Below are 17,937 nucleotides of genomic sequence, written 5' to 3'. Positions count from 1 at the left end.
TGGATCGTCCGCGGGTTCACCTTGCTCGGTTTCGTGTATCCTGGAAGCAGATAACACCACACTCTGTTGCCCCTTGGTGCGTTCGCAAGTAACAATACAGTGCGATAAGCTAATGGTTGTTATATAACAGATATTCACTGACTGGGAAAGACATCGTGAACTGCATGATCACCACGCACATGTACTGTTCTTCTTATGTGCGTGTTGTTTATGCTTGATTTACATACATATAGGTACTTGCATATTTGTATTTATTTATTTGCTGTGCTGTGTTCTTTCTTTATTTTTTGTGTACACTTGTGCTTAATTTTTTTAATGTAAGCATTGTCATGCCCTCAGTCGTACAGTTTTCTAGCGCGTCGATTTTTATTTTGCTGTTATATATTTCCTTTCAAGAGTTAACTTTAACAGGAGGTCCCAATACATTCATCGACAACGGAACCTCTTTTTGTACTCCCTATTTGTCATAAACTGTAATCATTAGGTGAAACAATCAATTCAAATTGACAAAAAAGACCTTTATAATGCATGAAAACGTCCCGTAAACCCATTTCATGCTGTCGAGTCAAATACAGTCCAACGCTTCTGCAACGACCGCCTCTACTATGAAATGACCTGCATAATGTAGGAATAGTTCTGCCCCGGTTATATTGTGAACTGTGCGGTGAGCGAACGTTACAAAGAAGTGTCCTGTATTACGAATGATTTCGGAGACCCCAAGCACTTTGTTATAAAGGCGTTCGGCTGTGTCTGCGTTTGCTAGACCACTTAAAACAGGGTTCGCAGGCTGTCAATGTTTACGCTAAAGCTAAAGAGAGTAATTTTTGTTTTGTTTTTGCTGCACGTACCTGTTAACAAGCTCACGATGAGTCCGATGACGACAACTAACACGCATCCGATCATGCTGTACCAGACATACGATATCCGATAGAGGAAGAGGATGTCCTTGCTGAAACAAACAGGCACACGAAAAAATATAGCTGTCGCCGAAAGTCAAGGGCTTACGGCCACCTCACGCCGCCTAGCAGAAGAAACCCAGTAATTTAAATAACTCTGCATCTGACGAAAATAAAGTTTTCCCTCCTCCTCCTCCTGTCTGCAGAGTTGTACAGTCACGTGTGGAACATTCCTCACGAAATACAGTTGCGGCGGCCATCCATATAAGCATCAAATGGTCTGTTGTACTTTTATTATATTTACACACGCTGCTGTCTCCATACGATGATGATGATGATGATGATGATGATGATGATGATGATGATGATGATTAATGGAATTTATTGGTGCAAGGGCCAGGTGTGGCAAAAGAGCGCCAATGCCTTGTCTCCATACGAGATGTAACGGGTAGGTCAGTATAAAACTTGCATATACAAAAGCAGGCTTACTGAATCTAATATGTAATGTGTGCTCGGATATGCTTCTTTCAGATTAATTTTATCTCGTAATTTTTCTGTTAGTGATTGCATCGCTGGGTTATTATTTTTCCTAATTGTAGGCTGCCCGACAGTTCTACATCGCCACCTATATGAAAGGCCACAGAGGGCGTTCCCTGAGCATGACGCATGCTGTGGCAGTCTTTTGATGCTTCGTTTCACTTGAGCTTTAATTTATTACCACTACCAAGGAACGAAGTACTTGCATAACAGATCGCATGGGAAGCGTAGGGCACACGATTGAAGCACAGCGCCGCCGGCTATGCCTGCATCGCGGTACTAAACGCCGAGTGCTAATCAACAGAATTCGCCAAATGAAGTGGCTTGCAATCGTTGAAACATTAAGCGCCGTCTAAACTGCACGCGGCCCAGGTCGCATACTAATTCCATAAGCTGCATGCTGTGCATGGACGATCATGATTTATAATGCGTTACCTACTGGTATTGCCACCGTGTTTTACGTGGTCACGTGTTGCTGAGGAGCGACAATGCGGGTTGCGATACGTCAGAGCAATCGCGCTTCAAGTTTGCGTGACCGTATGGAGCTATGCAGGTGCACAGATGCTCCCACTCTGAGGTTAAGGCCTCGTATCTCACAGCATCGTGCACTGTTTAAAGAAATAAACAAGTGTTTTTTATAAGCGCTAACAGCATTAATTTTTTTTTCTGGCACATCGTACAATTCTAATCTATGAGGTGGATTTTTCGAAGAAGCGGGCGTTACTTGCACAATAAATCGCAGTTCATATTTGATGTTAACAGTATTTCACTAATCAATTTTATAACTTTTTACTTTAGGGCACATATTGTAATTTAAGAATTAAAGTCAGTGATTTCTGGAGCCACATGCACATGAAATGAATTTTGAAACACGCACCAGTTTTGAGACAAGCACCGTCGGTAAAAATGCATTGCTGTACCACTTACTTAATTGTTAACGCGGCAGCGTTAAGGGCCCCGTGTCGCAGAAAATTCGGTGGCGGCAACCGGCGTGCGATGCGGGTGGCGGAGAAAATAGCCAACCACCCCGACCGCGCAGCCCCTCCACGTGGTGCAAGGTTTTGGTGAACAAAAATTGAATTCCTTGTATTCCTCACAGTGAAATCCGTCAGGAAAATGGTAAAGTACGACTTTACCATTCGGCGTCGGATTCGCCGTCAGACTGTTTACCAATCGGCATCGGATGGTAATTTTAATGTACGCTAAAACCTAATTCTGCTACGAGGAAACTCAAACACAAACCTTTTTTCCAGCATTTCTACCAGAGCTACAGCCGCGCGTTGCGATGGAAACAGGTGCAGATAACGCTATCGCGTTTTACTCGTAAAGGCGAAGCTTAAGCTTCCTTCATTTTTAAAAAAATGAAAATGGCTTTTTACGCGCTGTAGGACAAAATTAGTTTGGACATCGATGACTTTCATCCTACAATTTGGGAAATTATATCTCGAAACCTCTGTCATTCTCAGAATTCGTTTCAAGCTGATATGCCTTACGAACTTACAGGCTACAAATCGTAAGTTGCAATATGTACCATAAAGTGGTCAGAAAGTTTAGTGAAATCGTGTTAGTAAATTGCGCATTTCAATTACTTAACCAAGTAATTCCCGTCTCTGCCGGCTAGTAATCCATGCTCAAGGATAGAAATTGTGTTATCTGCCATAGACGATTCGCACGCCTCATGCATGATACGTGCCACGCTCTTCTGGCTTCTTACATCATCTTCTGTTATACAATCTATATAGCAGCATGTGTTGACAACAAATGAGAGCTTGTGGTATTCTCAGTGAAATTTAATAAAGGAGGCCCAGTTTCGCCGGTCGGTTGTCTTCTGTAAAGCAACATGACAGACGTTCAGTTAGACTAATATGGGGAACATCCAAGGAAAGGAACCAAAACTGGAGGCGTAGAACTATCGAATGGAGGGAGGAGATTAGGAAATTGCAAATACGGTTGAAAAGTGTTGCGCAAGAAAGCAGTAACTAGAAAGAATCGTCGGAAACATTCTTTTTCGTCCCATACTGTTGCGTTTCTTCCGATCTAGGAGACCATGACAAATAGTCGAGTGCGAAGAGGCTCACTTGGCGTCAGCAACGTCGACAGGCCTGGGGTAGGTGATGTTGTTAACGTCCTGTCCCGTGGCGTTCAGGTAGTCGCCGATGCATCCGAGCACCGAGACGGGGGCCTTGCGCACCGCTGGCTTCGTGGCGAACGCGCCGAAGCCGATCCAGAAACAAACCACCAGGGAGGTGATGGTGCCAACTCCGGCGCCCTGTGCGTACCAAAAAGGTTGCATCATAGCTGCTTGCTTACAATTTATTAATGGCGGTTTTCTGCGCGTATAACAAGTATCTCAAGACTTCAATATAAATACTCTAACTTTGCTGGGAGTGATGTAAGAGAGGACTGTCACGTGCTTTATTGTGAAATATAGTTTGCTGTAGGTGTCTTGTGCTGGTTGTCAAGCCTCGATATATGACTTACTAGGTCATGTTAAGCCAGATAAGCCTCCTGCCGAACAACCGATACTTAGAACAGCAGGCGATACAAGTACAAAGGGGTCGCTGGAGAGAGAGGCGAAGGAAGGCATTAAACAAGGTAAACAGATCGAGAAAGCTCGTTCAGAATGCTTAATTTTCTATTCTGCCCCCAGCTCAATTCCGCGTTCTTTCAGAAAGTAAATTACATTTTGGGGTTTTATGTACCAAAACTACCATGATTAACTATAAGGCACGCCACAGGGGGTACTCCGGATTAATTTTGACCACCTGCAGTTCTTTAAGGAGCACCTACACCTAAGTACGCGAGCGCTTTTGCATTTCGCCCGCATCGAAATGCGGCCGCCACGGCCACGATCGAACCGGTGACGTCGAGCTGAGCAGTGCACCGGCATAACAATTAAGCTACCGCGGCGGGTCAAGCACAAATCAGACACTGTTTAGTTCCTTCAGAGGAGCGTGCAGGCTGTTTGTTGTTGGTTATTTTTTAAAGACACCTCTATGACAGTAAGGTGATGGACAGTATGTACTCACAATGCTGTTGGCGCAGGGGAAGAAGATCCCTAGCGTGAAGACACCCAGAAGCGGCCCACCGACAATACCGAAGATGGAGAGTGCAGCCTGAAATGCAGATTTCATTGGTCTCTCTCCCGTGCGTTCATTACAAAGAATCAAAATGAACACAGCTGGTCGAGAGAGGTTCGCGGCCCGGCACCTTTGGCATCACTGCACGTGCACAGACGGCTTGGAACCAGTTGACGTGCTCCAGCCCACATACCGTACTCGAACGCGGTCTTCGCTACCTTACTGACAAGCTGCAAGCGGAGCGTGGCGTCCCTCTGCATTATGCAGCGGCGATACAGTTATTTTCGATTTTGGCAAGGTGAAACAAAAACTTGGCACAGAGCAATTGTGGGCATCCAGCTGAATGCCGCTCTTTCAAGTTGTGGAAATATGCATCATTCAGGTGGATCCACATGTTTCAAAACTGGAACATTAGGACGTCCCTTCATTGCTGGCACCAGTGAAGTCCTGCAACCTGCCCGTTACTCTGTAGACCATGAGCATTGGTGACATTCAAGTGCGATCAATCACCAGCGAATGAAGTGCTGTAACAATGTATAGTTTACTGATATTCGGAGGGGCTTTAAATTCTAAGGCAACATTGGAGCTGTAAGGGACGCCGTAGTGGGGGCTCCATAATAGTTTTGCGCGCCTGGTGTTCTTTAACGTTGTGCACCTAAAAGAAAGTGCATGAGCGTTTTTGCATTTCGCCCCCATCCAAATTAAGCCACCGAGGCCGTGAATCGAACCCGAGACGTCGTGCTCAACCGCAGAATGCTATAGCCACTGATCCACCATGGTGGTTTGTGAGTGTGTGAATTTAAAGAGAATATACGGGAGGAGAAAGAGGATATACGCCCGCTTTTCGAGTGGCTGCCCGCAGAAACTCAGCAAAGTTGGGCGATGCAATTTAGATACCTAGGAGCTACCTGCCTCTAACCTCCGTCCTCCCCATAATTCTGCCTCAAACGCCTTCGTATAATGCGGCGGGTAAATATTCCCAAGGGACAAGCTCATTCTTTCCACAGAATCGCAGTTCCGAGAGTGCAACAGCAGTTTGACAAATTCTTCGTCTGTGCGGCACATGGAATTTTACAACGTGTAGTAATTATGCAGTACGAGAAAACCGGAAACGTCATCGTTGAGTTCTCATGAACTAGCCGTGCAACAGCCAATGTGGCGAGCATAGATAATAAAGTTAAGTTTGATGCCATGCCCGCTTGTGTGAATTCAGCGTATTGAGAGTCCTCGCATTGCTTACTTGAAGAACGTTGCCCATCATTTGGGCTCCGTAGACGAGAGCAATGGCGACCAGGCCGAACGACATGGCTGATAGGAAAAGAAAAAAAAACGATAAAATCAGCTGTATTTCAACCTGTGCAGTCACGTCGAATCGCGGCAGAAGTAAGGTGGTTATATTATAATCACATAAAAATGACGTCCCCAATCTTGACAAGTCTCCTTTTGAAACGTACCGATCATTTTCGTGAGATTCGTAGCATAGCGGTCACTCATGTCCTTCTTGATATACCTCTTGATGATGTCTTCGAGTGTGACGGCAGCCAGAGAGTTCACACCGGACGAAACCGTACTGCAATGAGTGAAACACAGCTAAAGTAATTTGACATTAAAGCATAACAGTCGCAAGGCGAACAGATAACATCACTAATATGGTCGCATGCGTCAAATTGCAGACAACAAGTTACTTGATGTAGTGGGTGTTCTACAACTCGTTATATTACGAGTTGCTCTTGCAAAAACCATATAATACCGAAAAAAAATAAAGAACAGAACGAGAGAGAGAAAAAGAAATCATCTAGGGTGCTTTTTATCGCGTTCAAGACGAACCACGCCAGAAACGTCGCAGTCCAAACTCCATTCTCCGGCCTCCCTTGACACTTTCCGACAGTTATGCCGCGATCGAGTCATCATTTTTAGTAACAATTGAACGTTTGCACGGCTGCAGTGCCACATTTACCTCGCCCCGAAACGTCTTTATTTGCGTTTCTATTTTATTTTGTTTCCATTTTAGCCATTTCTTCTAAATTGACAGAGCCTCAAATGAAACTCGTTTTGTCATGCTCATTTGTCTTTAAATATCTAAGCATTCCTTCGCCCTCCAGCATCACTAGGATGAATCAGGGGGGAGCTGGATGCCGCTCGTTTGACGCCCACGACTTCCCCTCGAGCGCGCCGCAACACTGCGGCGTCTTTCCCTCTATTCTTTCTTCTCTCAAGTTCAACGAGCAACATAGTGACAGAATCGAAAGAGCATAACTCGAGAAATATGGTACCGTGCGGATTTAATGCCACAGAAAATCACACTTAATTTAGCAGACTTAGCAATCCGCACATACTGACCGCGCTCGTTCTTAATATATACATATTTTCAAACTTTGACGTACATCCTTCGTATGCACTTTGGGGGCAGCAGGGGCATTTCAACATTGTCCTAACATATCGCCTTGTGTTAATTGGAGCTCAGAGCGTGCCAGCATTCAAGCGCGTGAGACCGTCTGAAAACGCCACTAACGCCACCAAACACCACCACCTTTTGCGTCATGTCAATATAGCCCGTGACGTCACATCCGTTACAGGAAGGCTTGCTACATAAACAACTGCATCGCTGGACTGGAATCATTCTGGCGGCAGCATGGACAGATCGATAAAGTCATAACACATCGCCTTGTGTTTCTTGCAGGTTAGAATGGTTAGAATGCTTTCTTTCATTGACGCGAAATTTTATTCTTGCTCTCTAGACTGCTGCCAATTTTATCCACCTTGTTGCCTTGTATTTTTTTTTACCAACAAGTATCATGGGCTATTTCGCGAAGAACCTCGAAAAAAAGAATGAAAAGAACGAATGACCTCAAATTCAAGTGGTAGCGTAAAATACGGAAAGAGATTAGATATAATATATTACATTAGTCTTGACTTCCTGTATGATGAGCTCGACAAAGTTAAGTGTGAACGCTGTCAACCGACGGAAGAAAGCAAAGAGCTCAAAGCAGCGATCTCAAGACTAGGTGAGCAGTCTGAAACGTTGGAATATAAAGTCTCTCGACTTCAGAATCGCATGACTACGTCGGAGCATTCTCCAGAAACCACAATCCCGAGATAAAGGGAATACCAAAGGCGAAGGGTGAAATTTTTCCTAAAACACTACACCACAATGGTGGAGCTTTGACCGAGAACATATCGGGAGCATACATTGAAATATGCCATCGGGTCCAAGAAAAGAAACCTAGTGCTATACAGAACGTTGTGCAATTAAAGTCGTTCCGAGCGAGAGACACCTTTAAAAGCCGCCCCTCCCTATCCCCCCCCCCCCAAAAAAAAAGAAGAAAGAAGAAAAGGAAAGGAAAAAGAAGAAAAAAAGCGCGAGACTTCGGAGCGGGATGTCAGCTTCTCGCTTGGTTCGCATTTGTTCATCTTTGTATTTTGTACACAGCTGTCAGTTGTACACCCTTGCCATTGTTTGACAAAAAGTTGTAGTTTCGACCGAAATGCGAAGCATCAATTGCGATAGCAAATTAGTAGAGAGCCAAACGGAGTAAGGATAGTAGTTTTATCGGCTGTATAAATTTCTACACATTCGCATACTAACTGAATTAACAAGCATGGTGTCAGCGCGCACAAGCAAACATGAATAGATCCTACTCGACGACCGCAGACAAACGCTGTCAAAACACTGGCGTGAGCAAGCGCAGCGGCAGCAGCGAGCTAATGTTCGTGCGGTCTATCGCTTCAATGGAAACTGAGCGGCGAACGCACAGCGCATACAAAGCTATGAGCCATCTGCAAATCGCTTTCAAGATACGGTTCGTGCGACCGCCGCAGCCGGGCCAAGTTGGGGGCAGAGTAGAAGCCGCCGTCCCCACTCTCCCTCCCTCCCGCGCGGCCTTCCCGCTTTCCTCCTTTCGCGTGCGAGAGTGAATCGCCAGTTCCGCTTGCGCCGTTGGTGGCGTAGGGTGTAGTACACATTGATAAGCACCTTTGTCCATGTGTAAAAGAGACTGATTGGTTTGGCCGTGCCTACATATAGCGCTAAAGAAAGCGAGAAAGCTGGTGTTCTGTCAGGATAAGTGGCGGCAAGAGTGAGCGCCCTCTTCTACACCAGATGTGAATTGCTATAAACACGTTAAAGCCTACCTCAGAGCGCCGCTGAATATGCCGGAGACAAATAGGCCAGGAATTCCGTGCAGACTTCCGAGGATGTCCATGACGTAGAGAGGAAGTAGCTAGAGCAAACGTTTACAAAATATGAGTTGTTCATGCGTATGAAGTACAAATACAAAGTTGATTAATGCGACTTTGGTAATTATATAACGTCACACTGCGATTTGTCGTGCAATTAACGTCCACGTCTTCAAACAATCCAGCATACAGGACTGAATTGCGCTGGCTGCCTCAGGGTACCTATATATATATATATATATATATATATATATATATATATATATATATATATATATGAAGTGAGGTTATGCCGGGATCCGGTAGTTGAACAGGAACTTGGAGGTTGAGGACGCACGTACGCAAAAAAACGATACTTTATTTCCAACGTTTCGGCCGGGGTCCGACCTTCGTCAGGGAATATATATATATATATATATATATATATACAGGGTGTTTGAGCGAACACTTTCAAAATTTATGTAGGGTTGCCTGTGGAAGATAGCCCAATTCTAGTTAATGAGCTGGCCTACTCGAAGAGGCCAGCTCTTCGAGTAGACCAGGTCATGAACTAGAATTTTGCTATCTGCCACAGGCAACGTCTAAGGATTTTTGAAAGTGTTCGCTGAAACACCCTATATATATATAATACACTAAAAAAGGATTACCTGGCATATTTCTCAGTCCAGATAAAAAAATTGCCCGTCAATCCTCCCTGTGAAGGTTGTTGGAAAACGAAGCTTCTTACGCCACCCTCACGGTGACTGCGGCGCACTTGATATTTCACACACTACAACGTAACTTTAACCACGGCCTTTATTATTATTTACTTCACAACAATGTTCACTACTGCTTTATGATCGGTGTGATATACACTATACTAGACTACCCCATAGTGGGGGAGTCTAGAAAATGAACCGAAGTAGTTACTTGGCTGGAAGGGTTTCGAATGACGTCAACCCTCTTTCAAGCAGCTGCACAAGCTTTGTAACAGCTGCAATCTGATCTTACGGACCGCGCCGAGCCTGTTTCCGTTGTTTGCCCGCAGCCCTTATCATCCATCATGTTGGCTCATCACTTTGAAGATTGTTTTTGTGGTTTTTCTTGCGAAAACGAGTGCTTAGTTGTACGCTGAATGCCTGAATTCAAGTAAGCTACACTGCTATACCTGCAATTGTTAGCGGTTCATCGGGATCGTTTTTTGATTACAACGACGGACACGACAGAACCCTTGGCTGGTAGAGGTACAAAGCTTCGCTTTAAAAATGTCGCAGTTTCGCCCGAAAGCCGAAGCATCGATTGCGATAGCAAATTAGTAGAGAGATATTTAGAGTAGGGATAGTGGTTTTATCGGCTGCATAAACTTGGACACATTCGCTTAATAACTGAATTAACAATCGTGGTGTCAGCGCGCACAAGCAAACATGAATAGATCACACTGAATGACCGCAGACAACGACTGTCAAAACGCTGGCAGCAAGCGCAGGTTTGCGCGGTCTATCGCTTCAACGGAAACTGAGCGGCGAATGCACAGCGCATACAACGGTCAAAGCCGTGTGGAGATAAGAGACGGTGCGGGCGACCAGCACCGCCGGGAAGTGCAGAGGAGAAGTTGTTGGCAGAGGAGTAGCTGCCGCCCCACCCCCCCCCTCCCTCCTGCGCTGCTTGCCCGCTTTCATGCTTTTGCGTGGGAGATTGAGTGGCAAGATACGCCTTTGGTGCCGGAGCACAAAGCCGCCCCGCCTCCCTCCCTCCCATACACCCATGGCCTTTCGCGCGACGGTCGCGTTTGCTTTCCGCCGTGCGTTCGCTCTCCGTGATAGCGCGCGGGGGAGTTCGCCCTCCGTGATAGCGCGCGTCCCCCGCGCGCTTTCGCTGCGCATATGGCGCGCGGCGACGATTTTATCGCCCTTGGAATCTATACGGAACCTCACGGCGACGGCGACGACGACGGCGACGCCGACGGAAGAAATCCGGTTGAAGTGTCCATATAATTGCTATCGCAATAAAAAACGCAATCTATAACAGGTTAACAAAACTAGCATACAAATTGAAAGTAAATCCAAAAAGATGCCTATAAGAATATGCACAACCTTTGTTCCAGTACCGCATCTCCTTTGCCAACAATCATAAAGGCTTACAACTTACCTGGTCAGGGGCTGTCGCCTTCTTGGTCAGCAGCGGGTCGCAATCTTGGTACCGGGCGTACATGACCAGGCCGGCCAGAGCACAGATCAACATCAAGAACGCCAGTCCAGGAAGATTGATCCAGATGGCGCTGCAGCAATAAAGGCACCGTGATATACTGATAGCAGCCGCACATGCGTACGTTCGCTTCCTTTATATCCGCTCAATTTTGCCCCTAACCTCTGCATCTGCATGACTCTAATAATTAAAGATTGGCTTTGCCTGAGAAGTAGCTATATTGTTGGATCTCACACCTTTTCGTGGCCTACGTCTGGTAGACATATCTGCATGCGTCCATACATGGTGGATGCTTGTGCGCTCGCGCATGGGTCAATGTGCGCCAGCAGGTAGCTTGAGAATGGCTCTCGAGAATGCAAACAACAGCTCAGAAAGTTGACGCTTTCAAGCTTAGAAAACACTCGGAAGTTCCCGAGCAAATACAGATAGTGCTCTGCATTCTAATCGCGTAAATTCTTGGGAAATGAGTAAGGACTTTTGTTGAACTCACATTCGAGCCCCTTTCATGCTGGTAACTGTGAGGTATCGCTGGACCATTGCTTGGCTGACTGCGTACACCGACATCCAAGTGAAGAAGCAGCCGATGAAGAGACCCCAGACGGTGTGCCTCTCGGTCGGGTCGAGGCTGAAGCTGGTGAGCAAGAAATTGCACACGACGAGATTAGCTCACCACGAAACCACCGGTGAGAAGTGAGCCGCAGGTATCCTGCATGGTAAGCTTTACTACCCGCACAGGGTACAGATGTTGCAGTTTAGGTTAGGCCTCATTGACGTGAAAATGTTGGCTGCCGATAAAGTTTATAAATGTGCAAACTTGGCGTGCGGTCATGTTTGTAATCTATTGAAACGTATGCAGTACATTTTATTCGAGAGTACACTTCCTGGTTACCTGCGACTTTCGCCTGCCTTTCACCTCACATCGGAATGTGTCACGTGACCATCTCACCCATGTGCGAATGTCAGAGCATAAAATTTGCATGCTATCATCAAATTATGGATTTGCCTCAATGGAAGATTTGATTTCAAGCTTGCAATGTTGGGCAAGAAGCTTACGGGAGGGAATTTTCATTCATACGCAATCAATACCTCAAGATATGCAACCGGCCGTACAAGGGCTATCTCAAGTTTTCTTGCTGTAGAAAAGAAAAAAAAAGAACGAACCATGGGTGATTCCACGACAGATGAAAGTGCGGCCACTAAGCCTTATACGCTCGGTCTTTTTGCTTAATTTATAGCTTATACTCACATTATTCAATAGCACGAACATTGTTTTTTGCAGCAAGCGTATATCTTAGGAACACAAATAAACCAAATGTATTCGCATGCTGGCACCGTTTTTATACACCACATGCTTTTGTAAATACGCAGCGATATAAAACGCCAATTAAACTATCATAAGAACATTTTTGTAAGCAGATATATAACAAAATACTATAGCGAGGGTTGTTTGAGGCTTATAAAGCAGGATGAGTATATAAATACTCTACACGGGCGACCATCCTAAAAAGATGTATATATATATTACTGCGAAGCTGTTTGTGGCTAGATTTCTGTGGATTTTTTATGTGCGTAAGCAAGAACTCGGGACCCGCGTGAACGCGCTCGTGTAACTGCTCACGCGCTCGTCGTCGTCTTTTTCCACAGCTGGCTCGTCGGCGTTCCTCGGGTATGTATATTGAGTAGATTAGTTATCAATAGGCACCATTTTCTATATCAGTAGGCACCCAGGTAGGTAATAAAGGTTTCTCGAAGATTTGCCGCTGTGCGACCCACGACGTTCGCACCACCCTCTCTTTGTCGACGTTCCAAGCGGTTGCGTATCTAGTTTCCTTCCACTCTCCCGGGATGGCGGTGTGGTCCAAACGTCACGCGTATCTAGTTTCCTCCGGCTCCTCGGGGTGGCGGTCCCGTTGTCCACGCAAATATATATAAAAAACCAGAAAGACAAGTTGCCATTCTCCAATTTGAATTTCACTTCTCTTCTGTCGTCGTAATGGGGAGGCCGCGTACAGTCCGGAATCCCGAGGAGCAACGCGCCTACGTGCTAAGCTGCTTCGCTGGTCATCCACCTTTACAAAGTGGAATGGCTCGTAATTTTATACGCTAAGCAATGAGGTAACAATAAGGTAAGCAATACGGTCTTATAGCTTAGTGGTTTACAAGAACCTCAATACATTAAACTAATCTACAGAATACGAATGCATATTTTTACAAATTGCCTTACAATTCTGGTCATACAAGAAGTGATTTTACTTAAATATCGATAAAACGCAAATGCCATCTTTCTTTTCTCTTGAAGATAATTTTGCTCACATATTGAAGCAAGAACACTAAAAAACAAGTTACTTTACTTTTCTACCTGCGACATCATAAGTGGCGCCACTCTGAGCTTCGCAAGGGTATAATGGCATGCCAAAAAGAGAGAACAGGTCGAAGAATACACGACAAGGCGTGTCCGATTTGCCTAAACATCACCGTAATTTCAATACAAAGGAATTTTTCGCTTGTTATGCGAATGCCATACAGAAAAGTTTTTATAAACATCTCAAGACATGCTATTGCATACCAATATAGATATATGTATTCAAGAAAGCAAAACTTGAGGCTAAGCGCAAGAGAGCACATGGACAACAGAAGGAAGACACGGCACGTGTCTTCTTCTAGTCTAGTCTATTCTCAAGAAAGCAACTTTACTGTGGTCTTTTTATTATATGACAGCAAGTACATAACGTCTCTTATGCGGTGCAGCGTGCAACTGCCTTACTCAGGGAATATGTGGAGAAGTACAAGAATAATTTTTACAGCACAAATATCAAGATATCTTTAAAAATGTCTCATTATGACATTTCATCATGACAATCATGACAATTATGTCTATACTAACGACAAATAGCTGCACAAGTTCTTTCTGTCTCACTAAGTTACAAAAGGCTGAATATCGTTGCATATGTGTAAAAAATATTAAAATATAGAAACGTTTGATGACTGTCATCTATCCAGAGTTTCTTAAAGGAGTGTAGAAAGCAAATTTAGAGGCTGAATTGAATATAGCATAAGCTCTGAATGCTTACCAGGAACGCTTTCACAAAGAATGACTCAGGGCAGACGGCTAAAAGGTCTTTCATTTCATTTTTTAAAAGTCTAGTAATGAAACGTGGCTCCCTTTTTTGGACTCGTCGCGATAGCCATCGTGAAAACGTCATTTTCAGAGCGGCTGCACGTGCGACGCAAGTGTGTGTCTCCCATCAAGCTTCGGCGTCGACAAACTTGGACGCGCGTGTAAAATGGAGCATACGACGCATGAGTTTGCTGTCGTCAATGCTTTGGTGGTTCAAGTGACCTCCGTAACGTCGGGTACTCAACATTTAGGTCATTAAAACGTAATTCATCCCTGCAGGCGGGACTATTGAAATGAGAAACAGTGCGGTAGAAATGGCGCGATATTTCATTAGTGCGGACACGATCGTGCATAATGCCTGTCGTTATTATGGTCTTCTAGATGCTGTGTGTTATACAAATGTAAAAAAAAATCATCACCCGAGAATTTGGTGCCTGCACTGCTTTAGGAATGCCTCTTTTTTCTTTAGAAGTATCAAACCAGCCAGCTCTGCTGTATGTATACTTTTTACCGCAAACAATAGACTCCTTAGATAATTTTATTACGTGCTTTATATCGCTGAGTATTTGCATGAACGCATGGTGCACGAAAACAGTGCCTGCATTGCGAAAACCTCTGACATATTTTCTCTCCTAAGACCTACACTTGCTGAAATAACGTCCATGTTCGTGCTAATAAATTATATGTGTACAAAATAAGCGATGCGATTTATTTTGTGAAGTTCCAGCATCGTTTGGTCTCTCATGGACTAAGTCACCTTTCAGTACACCTATAAATTTAGGCTGCAAGAAAAAAAAACGGAAAAAAAAGAAAGAAAAAAAAACGCAGCAATAGGGTGAACTGGCGGGACTCGGCACGACGTTCGTGTTATTTATTAAAGGAGGCCTTCGACGCCGTTTCTATTACCATAAGAAGGTACGTCTATTAAAGTGTAAGCTAAACCATTGATGTGTACACAAGGGCATCTTACTTGAAGAACTCGACTCTGTTGCCATCAGAGGCCCTGTTGTAGACGACCTTCATACCACCGATGTCGTGCGCTCCGCGGATGGCGATCATGAGCATGGAGCCAAACATGAGGCATATTTGGAACACGTCCGTCCACACGACAGCTTTCATTCCGCCCTGTGAAAGGTAACAGTGTGGCGTGAATCCTCGAAATGAAAATTTACGCATTAATCTCTCATTTCATCACCTGATCAGAACGCGTCGCTCAATTTAAACACTTGAAGAACAGCCTCAAAACCCATTGCCCTCTGCCTTGACCAACATACTTCATTCTGATGATCCTGACGTTTCAGAATCGTGTTTGCAAACGAGAATGAATAAGCACACAAATGAACATAGCTGTGAATATCGTCTTGTTTGATATGCATATTATGAGAAAAAATAGTGGCAGGTCGCTCAATTATCCTGTTTTCCGACGTTGCCACTGATCTTGAACACCTACAACATCATAGTCCCTCGTTTGTGAATGCTATTGAAATTGAGATCCCACAACCTTTCGCACTGCGTTTTCTTTTTTCTAAGTGGTCTTTTCGTTGCTATCTGATGACAAAAAAAAAAAAAAAAGAGCAGCTTACTCACACCACATTCAAATCACATTATTTGTACTTTGATTGACTAAAGTAAAATATAAAATAGAAGCTGTATATTATTATACTTAAAATGACAAAATGTTTTTAAAATATTCTTTTTTATTTATTAAATTTTATTAAAATTGTGTGCATTACACATCCTTAGCCATTTGCAACAGCCCTTCCTCTCGAAAACAACGGCAAGCGACATGACTAGACAGGCGATAAGGATTGAGCCAAAATTAGTTTGTACGCGCCCCGAAAAAATAAACGAAACAACGTAATATTCGTCCACGTGTGTCTTATGACTCACTTCGAAACGCTTCCATTACATTCAAATGAACGACGAAGTTGTACTCACAATGCTTGTGTAGAAAGTGCAGACAATGCCTATGGAAAGTACCGACGTCCATACGCTGATTCCCGTAACTGCAAGAAGAAGAAATGCAGCTGGCACGAAAACAAGGACCGATTCCTGTTCGTAAAAGATGATCTGACTTGACACAGTTGACTTGGCGCTAATTCGGATGCGCTCTTTCAAAGTGGAATCTGGAATCTATCCGGACCTCCCATTGCGCTGTTACGATCATTCGTCATAGCGCTGTCCTCGGTTCGCGTGACACGTATCAATCAGCCGCTCGCGTATGTTGTCAGAGAGCAAGTGTCTAGATCTTTATCACTTCGAGCGGATGCTATAGGAAAAAGAAGTCTCGGGTAACCGAGTCCTCAAGGTGAACACATGCACCGAAGTCAGCATGTTTGCGCAAATGGCGGGGGCAGTCGCATGACAAAGTGGAAATCTGTATGCCCTAGTGCACGCGATTGTGCATGGATGAGTGCCGTTCGAGGAAAACAGTAAGGTGAATGTAGATCTCCTTTCTAGAAGCGAATGTACACACCGTGGACAATGGTCAGAAAAAGAGAATACGCCTGTGTGACCGTATTCATGTGGTCTCTAGAGCGCCCACCCAAGTGGGGCGTGTTTCCGTCGTATTTTCGTCGTGACATGGCGGTTTCCTGCGGTAACATCGGCTTCATTGAATACAGTATGGTTGCCACTAGAAGTGGCGGCCACGTAGAAGACATTCGCAAGCTGATTATAGCGTGTGCATCGTGGGGCTCAACACGGACACGATGCCTACGCAACTATGATACGTCAAAGATGCATTCCATATATATGCTTGCCGCTCTGTGCTACGCTAATGAATCAATGGAGGCGTGAAGTATTGGAAAACCTAAAAATTGAGGGAACAAAGGACAACTATACTAGATAGGTAGATAGAGCTTGAGCTCATTGTACCAGAACTTCAATGGGAAGAAGTTTATGTTCACGGCCTATCCTCTGATGAAGACATGTTAAATTCTTTACAGGTGTTGACACTACTGCACCATAAGCACGGTAACCGTTGTAAAACGACACATTTACACACTTTTATAGGTAAGCGGCACTCTCTGTCCTAAATAATGGTTATATGCCCGAAGTAATTGCGATTTGTCCTGAAAAACGTTAACATGAGGCCTAAAGCCTGCATCAGTAGTAAAGTTCATCTTGGTCTAACAGTAACGTCAGACCTTAGATGGGTCTGCCATGTTAATCATATTACCTTAACGGCCATAAATCGATTTTCTTTCTTAAGCGGCGCCTACGTCAAGCTCCACGTGAAACTACATTACTAGTTTATAATGCACTTGTCAGGTCAACCCTTGAACACGCTATTTCTGCTTGATTTCCGTCGACTAATAAATTAACATATTAGAGGAAGTACAAATAAAAGAAATTAGATTCATATTCAATACATATTGACTTACAGATTCTCCAAGTGCTCTACTAAAACTGCCGGAGCACTCAAAATTCAATACCGAGCCACACTCGCATGGTTGAAATTACTGAACCAATTATTTCATAAGAAGTTAAATGTTAACAGTTCCCAGTACGTTACCATCGCAAACACTAGAATAACACGACTTAAGCATTCGCACACCATACAGCAATATGGTTTTCAAGCTGACTGTTTCAAAATACTCTTTTTCCGCTAGCCATAAGGCAGTGGAATGGTTTACCGTCCACTATCACCAATAGTTCGTCACTTACATTTTTCATCGCTTCTTGAAAATAACTTACTGGGTTCTCAATTATGAAATTTAACTGTTGCGCACCTTCTTCGCTTGATGTTACTGCACTGAATCGCTAACCTTCTTTGCAATGTTCTTGCAAATACTGCTAAAATGTATAGATACGCATATCACCCCCTTTATATTCCTTACTTTGATGTTTCTACGTATTACGTTTGTTTCTCAGATTCTGTATTTGTATTTTGTATTTTTTTACATTTTTACAATGACTTAATTATGCTTATTGTTTGACCTTG

General features: G+C 44.2%; 1 protein-coding gene and 1 long non-coding RNA gene across 2 annotated transcripts in view; one reads left to right on the top strand and one right to left on the bottom strand.

The window, feature by feature from the left end:
* Positions 1 to 17,937, top strand: part of LOC125943344 (uncharacterized) — a 135,476-nt gene that overhangs the window by 12,487 nt on the left and 105,052 nt on the right. The window lies entirely within an intron of this gene.
* Positions 900 to 17,937, bottom strand: part of LOC119443086 (sodium-coupled monocarboxylate transporter 1-like) — a 195,896-nt gene continuing 178,858 nt past the window's right edge. The window contains exons 9-15 of the mRNA XM_049662580.1: positions 8,645 to 8,733; positions 5,968 to 6,083; positions 5,754 to 5,821; positions 4,463 to 4,549; positions 3,512 to 3,702; positions 1,873 to 2,041; positions 900 to 949 (exon numbers count right to left, since the gene is read on the bottom strand). Of these exons, the coding sequence (XP_049518537.1) occupies positions 1,939 to 2,041; positions 3,512 to 3,702; positions 4,463 to 4,549; positions 5,754 to 5,821; positions 5,968 to 6,083; positions 8,645 to 8,733 (654 nt within the window). The 3' untranslated portion in view covers positions 900 to 949; positions 1,873 to 1,938. The remainder of the gene's footprint in view (positions 950 to 1,872; positions 2,042 to 3,511; positions 3,703 to 4,462; positions 4,550 to 5,753; positions 5,822 to 5,967; positions 6,084 to 8,644; positions 8,734 to 17,937) is intronic.

The sequence above is a fragment of the Dermacentor silvarum genome, chromosome 2, assembly GCF_013339745.2.
Source record: "Dermacentor silvarum isolate Dsil-2018 chromosome 2, BIME_Dsil_1.4, whole genome shotgun sequence".
NCBI classification, from domain to species: domain Eukaryota; kingdom Metazoa; phylum Arthropoda; class Arachnida; order Ixodida; family Ixodidae; genus Dermacentor; species Dermacentor silvarum.
The sequence above is the reverse complement of the archived record's forward strand: the minus strand, read 5'-3'. Positions and strand labels throughout refer to the sequence as shown.